This window comes from Zea mays, chromosome 1 (genome assembly GCF_902167145.1).
Source record: "Zea mays cultivar B73 chromosome 1, Zm-B73-REFERENCE-NAM-5.0, whole genome shotgun sequence".
Taxonomy (NCBI): Eukaryota; Viridiplantae; Streptophyta; class Magnoliopsida; order Poales; family Poaceae; genus Zea; species Zea mays.
This window is the reverse complement of record NC_050096.1, coordinates 216,489,242-216,499,841: the sequence shown is the minus strand read 5'-3', so window position 1 is coordinate 216,499,841 and position 10,600 is coordinate 216,489,242. Positions and strand designations below refer to the sequence as shown.

At 42.2% G+C, this 10,600-nt stretch overlaps 1 protein-coding gene across 1 annotated transcript; it reads right to left on the bottom strand.

Moving 5' to 3' along the window:
- Window positions 1–4,955: 4,955 nt before the first annotated feature.
- On the bottom strand, window positions 4,956–9,253 carry LOC100282939 (uncharacterized). The gene is made up of 6 exons (NM_001155844.1): window positions 8,933–9,253; window positions 8,695–8,835; window positions 8,061–8,201; window positions 5,957–6,006; window positions 5,746–5,875; window positions 4,956–5,247 (listed from the first exon to the last, which is right to left on the bottom strand). Exons 1-6 carry the CDS (start codon window positions 9,035–9,037, stop codon window positions 5,164–5,166), a joined length of 651 nt encoding a protein of 216 aa, NP_001149316.1. The 5' UTR covers window positions 9,038–9,253; the 3' UTR covers window positions 4,956–5,163.
- Between the last annotated feature and the right edge of the window lie 1,347 nt (window positions 9,254–10,600).

Genomic DNA, 10,600 nt, shown 5'->3' with positions numbered 1-10,600 from the left:
ACTTGAATGTGTGTTTCTTTGTGTTTTGTGCTCATATTGCTAGGTTACCTAATAGTTAACATCAACATTTGTTTGAAATCAAGTAGCAAATGCTGCTGTATCAAGCCCCTGAAAGTTTCTACATCTTCTGTATTTGTCAGTGAGTTAGCTTGCTTGTATTTGTCAGTGAGTTAGCTTGCTCATCTGCATGAACTAGCACTATATTATTCGTAAAAAGCATACATCAAGAGATATCTCTTTGTATGTTCTTTGTAACCTTATCCATCACCATGGGAAAAAGATAAGGGATTGAAGCTAATCTTTGATTAGTCCTATTCTAATTGGAAAGTTATGTGTCCCATCATCTGTATGGACACTAGTCACAATATTGTTGTACATATCCTTAATAAGTCCTACATACTTTATTAGAATTTTATTTTTGTCCAAAGCCCAACTCATAACATTCTTTGATATTTTGCCATAAGCATTCTCTAGGTCAATGAAAACCATGTATATATTCTTTTTTCCCTATATTACTCCACCAATTGTATTATTAAGAAAATAACTTTCATGGTTGACCTTCTAGACATGCAACCAAATTGATTCAAAGATATCTTCATTATCCCTCTTAGACAATGATTGATAATTCTCTTCCATAGCTTCATGGTATGACTCGTCAACTTAATTCCCTGGTAACAAGTACAACTTTGAATATATCCATTATTTTTATAAATTGATATCAATATACTTCTCCACCTGTTAGTAATCTTGTTCGACCGGAAGATATGTTTGAACAACTTGGTTAGCTATGCTATAGCTATGTCCTCGAGGCATCTCTATGCCTCAATTGGGATACCATTATGGCTCATTGTCTTACCCCATTTTATACTTTTCAATGCCTCCCTAACCTCATATGTTTGGAATATATGCACAAAGTGATTATCGGTGTCATCAAAAGAGTCATCCAACTAAAAGTTTGTCTTCATTTCTTTTCATTGAGCAATTTGTCAAAATACTATTGCCACCTATATCTTATCTCATCCTCCTTTAACAAGATGTGCTATGTTTCATCCTTAATGCACTTAATTTGATTGAAGTCCATTGTCTTCTTCTCACGAATCTAGGAACGACAATTTAACCTGCAGACTCGAAACCCAATGGGTACCCAACCCGATGGATGTGGGAATAGGTGAAGATTTTGAACCTGCACTCAAGCCGAAGTTTCGCGGGCGTGGGTGTGAGTTATTATTTCAACTCGTGGGTGACCCACATCCAACCTGAAATTTGGTTCGGTCTTTATTTTGCGCAAAAGATGATTAAAATATAATAGTAATTATATTGAATAAATAACTTGGCTAATGATTTATGAAATGTTTTGTTGCTGCTCAACGTGAGAAGGAAACATAGGTATAACTCAATTATTGTTGATACTTACTTGCTTATAGTTAAATTATTGTTTAAAAGTGTATACTGGATAAAAATCCATGGGTGACCCGAAACTCGACGAATTCGGGTGCGGGTTTAGAATTGCACTTGTGGGTGTGATCACGGGCAGATTTAAGTAGACCTTATGGGTGTGATCGCGGGTGATCTTTTTGCTCCACCCGATTCGAACCTGACCCCTTGCCATCCCTAAACGTAGCCATCCTATATGTGGTAAATTTTCATATTGCTATACAGTATCTGGGTTGTTCTGTAGAGCACCGGACAGTCCGGTGCCAACCACCGGATAGTCCGGTGCACGGTCCGACCGAATAGGCCATTCTTAGGAAAATCAAGACTCCATCGGTTATAAATCATCGGACAGTCTGGTGTGCCAGCTGGCCAACGGATAGTTGACATGTCGGCCTGAGCCAACAATCAACCGGTGCACCGGACAGTCCAGTGCCACCCACCGAACGGTCCGGTGCCCCTCAGAAGCGGAAAGCAGCCAATCATGAGATACATAGTCGTTGCACTGTTCAGTGTCCGATGTGCATCGGACAGTCCATTACAGCCGTGGACAGAATGCAACCAGGGCCTTCTAAACAGAGCTCCAACGGCTCTTAGGTCCCTTGGGGCTATAAAGGGACTCTAGACGCCATGGAGCACTACACAAGCATTCCTTGAGCATACTACAACTACAAGACCTCGCGTCCACGCTATTGTTTCATTAGATAAAGATTTGAGCGCGTTTTTGAGCTATAACCCCGTTGTGTTGCTTCGTGCGCTCTTTTCTTGACTCGTGTGCGTGTTGCTGCGACTTAAGTTCTTATGTGTGTTTCTACTCCCTCCTTACTATTGTGCTTTGATTGAGGTCATTTGTGTAAGACGTGAGAGACTCCAACTTATGGAGATTCCTCGCAAGGGGTTTTGATATACGGAAGAACAACATGGTACTCAAGTTTGATCTTTGGATCACTTGAGAGGGATTAAGTGCAACCCTTGACCGAAGGAGGTCACCGCAATGTGGAGTAGACATTGGCCAAACCACGGGATAAAATTGTTGTGTCTCCTGTACATTTTCTTTATTGCAATTGTTGTTTTCCAAGAGTTCTCATATTTCACTTGCATTGTTGTTTCCAAGTTTAATGCACATATCCAAGGAATAATCAAGTGAAGAGTTCTTTTCTCTCCACCTCTACTTATAACAACTTAGTTTTAGTTTTCACTAACACTCGTCATAAATCAAGTTTGTCTTATTTAGAGTTGATTTTTACAAGATCACCTATTCACCCCCTCTAGATACTCTCACCTATTAGTCAAATACTCCATCTGTCTCCAATCTTAAAGTCACGAAGATTTAACCGTTAATAAAAAAATATTTATAAATATTATCTAAATAAAAATAAAACTTTATATTTATTATTAAAACATCTACCACAATATATAATTTCTTTGATTTAAAAATAATTATTTTATAGATATTGTTAGTCAAAGTTTTAAAACTTTGACTTAGAACCTTGGTGACCTCAAGATAAGGGGCGGAGGGAGTAGTTGTTAGCCTAGTCGATCCAAACATGACCTTATTAGTCATACAATTTTACCATGTGTTGAATACTTGCTGCACATAATACTTCAACCTTTCGTCTGTTGATGTCTCTTTAAAGGTCTTCCAGGTATGAAGAGCAGTATGTGTTGTTTTTTTAGGAATACCCCCCCCCCCCCCCCCCCCCCCCCCCTCCTTCCTGTAATTTTTCCTTTGATTATGAGTTTGTGACTGAACAGATGCTGAATGTTCATTCTCTCTCGCTCAAACTCTGGGCAGATAAGCTATCAAAATTTGCATCTACCCCTACACTATTGTTGATATTTGCTCTGTTGCTTGAGTGAAATTTTGTCCAGGGGTACTAAATGTTTCTAACCCTGTGTTGCTTGTAAACGAACATGGATATGCAGTTTTTAAAGCAAGAACAGTACTATGACGAGAGGATGTACTGCTGCTTTGATTTTAGTACATGTCCCATATTAAAAACTTGCTTATGGGCATGTTTAAGTTCGCTCTAGGATTGAACTTCGTGTTTATCGGCTGTTTGTGTGGTTTGATATTTGATTCTTACGGCAGGATCTTGAGAACGTGAGAGCATCATAGATACGATGAAGTTGATGTTCCTCTGTCGTGTGCGACATGAAAGAATCATGGTACTGATAGTGCTACAGTAAGTTCTGTTCTGTTACAATTTTATCTGACCCCTCCAAAGGGATAGGCATGTAACAAAACCTTTCTCGCTCCCCGATCGCACCAGCTTGTTGCTCCCCCAATTTTATCTGTCGTGGGCTTGTTTTGTTACCTGTAACAAGAAGGGTTTGGTTCTGAGCAGAGTCATTCTGGTACTCAGCCTGCGCTTGTTTTTGTAACAATAACAAGCAGTAGCGTTTGGTGCTGAGCAAAATCATTCTGGTACAAAAGCCAGAGCCAGAGTCTAATGGCACCGGCTTGGACGGCACCACCTCTGACATTAGCACCAATGACTGAAATGCAAATTTTGGGCTACACGAAATTTGCATCACAGAAGATACAAGGCAAATTCAGGCTTGATTGCACAGGGATCGATGGGGATTGTTGGAACTAGCAGACATGTGGTCAAGCTAATTCAAACAGTGAGTGTGCGATAATGATTTGATACTTGTTAACACAGTTTGTTAACACAGTGTATTAGCGCAACAGCGTTTTTCAGCCCCCCTGCAATAGTGCAGTGCGAGGTATTTATAGGTAACAAGGGGACGGTTTCACCCTGTCAAATACAATTGTGCTCCTGATTACCTACGTTATCCCCGGAATATTCCCCTCTCAAGGGTTATTACAAGTCATTACAGCGTGATTAGGTATTTCACGGTCGCACACACCATACCCACATAGTGGCTTACAAGTAGGACCAGACAGTCCAGGTCGGTTTTACACGGGCCCAACATCCAAGTAACATGCCAGTGGCGACACGTAGCCTTCGTGATTCATGTGCCAGATCTTCGGCAGTCGTAGAGGCCTTCACCGTTTCTAGCTTCGATAGGACCGGCAAGGCCTTCGCCTGCTATATATGCTCCCTTCGTCTTGAGGTCTTCGCTATTTTAGTATTTGTCTGCCTTCACTTTCCCTCCGCCTTGTTTTATCCCTCTCGTGAAAAGGTCGAGCGAGAGAGACATTACGCCTTGCCTCAACAAGGATTGAGTGGATTAAACTTTTTTATTTAATTTTAATTAGAAAGAGATTTAATCACTTCCAATCCTCTTCAATTCTCTCTAAAGTTTGAAAGGGATTAAAGAGAATTAAATCTCTTACTATTCGAAATTAAATAAAAAGAAATTTAATCCATGTCGATCCCTATGCAACCGAGGCATTATTTGGGGCCATAGACCGCCAGTCAGAACGGTTCAAATTTCAATATCACAATGTAGCTGGGTGCGGCGAAAACTCAAGATTTGCCACGACTGTCTTTTCTGCGTCACATCTAGAAGATGATCAGCATCTCTACTTGTGAACAAAGTGTCACTTGCATCTCTGAGTCTCTACACGGTCACACATGTATCACAAATATCCAATTACAAGCATGTACGACACCTTCGATGCCCAACATTCCAATTTCATATCACTAGGGGTCATGTCCCATGTTCATTTATCTTAAGAAAAACAAGAACGAATGAAAGCGAGTAAAATATCTGATCCTATGCTAATTAACATTAAAACTGGTAAATACTGAAAGTGCTTTTTCACTTGCTTCCGTTAACCGGGAGATAAACACCCTCTGCTGCCAACCAAATGTTCTCAGCTCGCTTCTCTCGGACACCGCAGACCTGCACCAAACGTATCCCCCAACGGTATTTATTTGCATACATGGCAGCAAGTAAAATGAAATCGTAAAGAAATATTTATTTGACGGAACCTTCGATAAAAACTCGACCTGCAGGGGTAAGACAACCCCCGAGTATTGTATTAAGAAGAAGACCTCACACAGGTCGAGAAAACCCCCGAAACCCTGCCCCACTCATACACAGCGGCATCGAAGCCCATGTGAGAATGACTAGGACTGAGCCTTAGACCTATGCTTTGGCATGGGACAGACGAGGGGATTTTTTTTAAACACGACCTGAAATTCGAGTCGAACCCAGGACCTGAGTGCTACTCAGACCACCCAACCAACTCGGCTAGAAGCCCTTTCGCGGAACCCTCGATAAGATAGGCATTGAAATGATGGTATAGAAATAATTTACAATCAGTAGTAGAATGATCTAGGGCTGTCGGATCTTTTGATCCTTGCAAGAAGAAAATTTGCAAACAAATAAATGTCTCACCTCTTGCTGCCCACCACCAAGGCGGTTGTACTTCTTGCTGTGACTATGCAGATAACCTCCAGTGTCAACATGTCTAAGTCGTACCTTTTGGTCTCTTTTCCATACTTTTCCACTTCCTTCAATTTCTAGCCTGGAGAATACCCAGAAGAGACACGAGCTAAGCAACAAAAAACAGCATACGTTTCACATTGCATGTGTAAATAAATCATACCTCCAATAGTCACCAGTATCTGACAATTCATCCCCACCAAAACAGCTAACCTACAATGTTGACATCCAAGTTTCTGAGCACATTCTTAATAAGGGCATAACAGGACACAAAACATGTTTTCCTCAAACGCAAAGCATTGGTCTATATATACTCATAAAGATGGTAACTCATTTCACCATACGCAAACTTGTGAACATGTTTTCAGGCACTAGCATCCACATCGCTACGTTGGATGGTGTCATGAACGTTGGCGGTCCTCTGACAAACCCATGCACGGACAACCCCTACGCCATGGGGAACCACGGCGAGTCCAACCCGTCTCCATCCACATGTTGGCCTTCACCTGCTCTTCTCTAGCCTCGTTGCACTGCCTCAAGCAGCTCGTCTGCACCTATCCCTGCCCTCCCTCCTTGTGCAGGGCACCCCTCTCCTCTATGGGTATACCAAGAGAGATCTATGGCCTGATGAGGCTACTATGAAATATTTATTCATGGGTGGGGCAAGCTCTTCTATTCTGATTCATGGGTTTTCTTGGCGAGATCTGTGAATGCAGTCATTGTCGGTTGAACGGTGCAGACCAACTGTGCTGCACTTGGCCTCGTACAGCCCCAAGAACAGCGACAACGATGGACACACTGAGGCTGCCCACATAGAGAAGGATGCTACCGCGGGACAAGAACCAGCCAAGGCGGACTTGAGGCGCACATGGCGGGTATTCAGGCATTTACAGACTCAATCGTGACATTTGATGACAACAACGTGCTGGTGCCAGACAGCCCTTCCGATGGCGGTGGCAAATGGCAGGCATAGTCATGGTGTAGGTGAAGCTCAGCCGATTCATGTGTGGTACCGGCATGGCCGCTATCGTGCTGCTCGTCGTCATCCCTGCCACCATGCACATCATGACAACATCACCACGAAGAGGACGGATTCCATGGGTTACTTGGGTTCAACCCATTATCTGTTAGAACTACTCTGTCATAAAGTCGGTTTTGAGGGAAACCTAACCCAACCCATGTATAAGATAGTGGATCTAGTATTTCATAAATTGGGTGCAGGTCGGTCGCCGGGCTTAGCGAAACGATGAACAAGGCTAACAGACCAACACTTATGGTTTTTCTCAATATAGTCAGGAAGTGATTTAGGTACTGTTGTTCCTGGTATTCTAGGAAGTTGATCTAACAATAGAACCAAGGGAAATCAGATGCCATACTGTTGCATTCCATTAGTAATTGTGTGCCTGGAATGCTATAATTTTTAAAACACCGGTTACATTTCATCCCAACAGCACAAGTGAAAAGTAATATGAAGTTAAAGTGAACAGTCAACTTGTCCAAATGTCTGCGATAAAGCCATAATATACATGGGATGCTTTCAGAGAAGGCAATGGAGTAAATTGATGGTGCAGATCATTTGTCTTTGCTCTAGAGTCTACATGGGATGCTTCATTTTGACTTGCTATGTACATAGCTTTTACTATTATCTACATATACGCTATGTCTAAATACATAGTAACAACCATGTATCTAGAAAAGTCTAAACAACCTTATAATTCAAAATGAAGTGATGAAAAGGTAGTATTTCATGATGGTCGGATGATCTAGTGAGGATCAACAACGTGCTCTCATCGGGGCCAGAAACCCTCCCCATGGTTGTGGTCCTCGATCACAGACGCTATATAAAACGAGACACTGGCATGGAAGTCAATGCTTCCGCCAACACTAGCCGCCACACCTAGACAGGTTCCGATCTACCTCTAGCATCCTAGTGACCGGAAGTGTGGCCAACTTCATCCCTTGGCGCTGGTAGACCCTACCTGATATAGGGCAGCGAGCACTGACGCCCCTGCTTATGGCCCAATGATTCGAGGAGAAGAGACGCAACAGGAAGGAGGTATGCCAATCCACGAGACGACGTCGATACCGTCCATAACCACAGCCAATGTTCTCTCTTCCTACACTAAGATAAAGCTCTAGATCTAATATGAATTACTACATAACTCCAGAACATCAGAAACACTATCATTTCGATGTGAGTTCAAAGGATGTGCAGAATATGTAATTCTAATGAATGTTACAACATGGGAGATTGATATCAAACTAACCTCAAGGTTACCAGATAACGGTGAAGCGTGCAGGTGACTGTGCAACCACCTCCGAGTCTTCATGTGTTGCAACTTGATGATGCCACCAGTTTGAATGGAATCACCTTGCTTAGACGATGAATCTGGAGTAGGCTTTATGATCTGCATTCAATACGAACCTACCAATTCAGACCTAGATCCTGAGAAGTGAGAAGCATTGAATGAAACACTACTCATTTGTTAGTTGACTATTTGAATTGAAATTATATATGAAGCAAACTGTGACTGTTGTAACAAATAGCCATTAATTCAGCGATTCAGAAAATAAAAAAGTATAAGATTTGCAATAAGAATTTTTTTTCTGTGCGTGTTCACTTGTTTCATCAAAGGACTACCACTATATTTTCAAAGATATCTTATTTTCTTGCTAATCTCAGCATAAATTAGCTCGCTCTTGAAAACAATAGGACTGTTCTTGCACCCTAAATAGTAAATACAAACAAACTGATCAGAAAATTGCATTCTGAACAAGAATGCAATGATCGATAAACTCAATTCAATGCTACTATCTGAAATCTGAACGCATCATAAGGAGTGAACAGGACAAAATTGTTTTATGAACCGGTAAGAGCTAGATAGTGAAAAGGATAAGCACCCAGTAGCTATTTGAGTCATCGCCTTCAGGAAAGCCGGTGACAGACTGCTGACCGCTGCCTGAGCCGTACGGCACATCATGTGAGTGCAGACGGTGCTTTGTCTTCTCATGCAACAGCTTAATCACACTCCCGTAGGTCACCTGCAAATGCCCCCGGAGATCTTAGATCAGAATTGCACCCAAACTCATAGCCTCTACGGCAGATCTTAAGGTCCGAGTTCTGGTCCTGGATGCGCACCTCAGAGCCCTCTACCTCCATGTGAGCTGCTGCACCCCCATCGATGCCGCCGTGGCCAGCGCCAACCAGGAACGCCACGGCGAGCACGAGCAGCGACGCGGCCATCGTGACGGCAATCGCGCGGCGCGACCTCGGTGGAGAGGAGGAGGAGGAGGAGAAGGCGTTGGCCTTGCTTTTCCTCAAGGCGGCCAGGGTGAGGGCGGGGGCCGGCGGTGATCGCACGGCGCGCGCGGGGGGAGTGGTGGGGCGGAGGAAGGTGGTCGGTCTCGTGCGTCGCGCGTCGGTGCGTGCGAGCCGGATGCTTAAGCTAGATTTCTGTTTCTTTTCCTACCTTCCACAGCGGTCCTTATAAAATTTAAAGTTCACTACGTACCAAAATAAAATTCGTGTTAATAATTTATAGGGTGTTTAGTTTGAGAAATAAACTAGTCCATTATTTTTTCACTCATCATTTTTTGTTTGGTTTATGAAATGAAATGATTTGATTCATCGACACCTTATGTCTAATAGTTAGTACTAAAATAAGGAATATAATCATTCCACCAAATTTATGGTGTGTTTGGTTTGTGAAGTCACTCTATGTTTCATGAAATGATGCATCATAAGTTCATTTCATCAATTTTGGTGGAATCAACTCACTCCTCATGTATATACTAATTATTAGCTTATGAGAAATGAGGTGGTGATGGATTAACCCATTCTATTCCACAAACCAAATAAAAAAGTGAGGAGTGAGAAGAAGATGGATCACTTCATTCCTCAAACCAAACACACTCTTAAGGAATAGAATCATGATGCATCATCTTATCTTGGATGGAGTGATTGCTCAAACCAAATACCTACTCAGTAAATTTATATAATACTATATGTGTCTAGATCTATCTTTATCCATTTAAATATAGACACCAAAACTCAAAGCTAAAACAACTATTATTTTGGAACGGATAGAGTATCATTTTTTTCTCAACAACTTGTCAACTTCCCGTGACTACCCTCGTTCTTTTTTTCTTTTAATTGAAAAGAAACATGTATATCGCTGCAAATCTACAATTTGTTGGCGACCATCACTAATGGGTCGATCAACTGCCTACTCACGATCCTCGAGAGCGGGAAGGATTTTTTTTAACTAAGCCCAAAATTCATCCTCAAGGAGGATCGAACCCGGGACCTAAAGATGTTACTCGAAAGCTTTATCCATTATGCTAGATGCCCTTTTGCAAAAAGAAACATGTATATCACTACAATCTATTGGCACATCGGTAAAGCCGCATTCGATCTTCCTGTCAAGCGTCGCCAAGGCCTGTGGCACATCTTCAGTGGAGGGTGAAAGTTGCCTAGAGGGGGGTGAATAGGGCGAATCTGAAATTTATAAACTTAAGCACAACTACAAGTCGGGTTAGCGTTAGAAATATGAACGAGTCCGAGAGAGAGGGTGAAAAACAAATCGCAAGCAAATAAAGAGTGAGACACAAGGATTTGTTTTACCGATGTTCGGTTCTTGTAAACCTACTCCCCGTTGAGGTGGTCACAAAGACCGGGTCTCTTTCAACTCTTTCCCTCTCTCAAACGGTCACTTAGACTGAGTGAGATTCTCTTCTCAATCAAACGGGACACAAAGTCCCCGCAAGGACCACCACACAATTGGTGTCTCTTGCCTCGGTTACAATT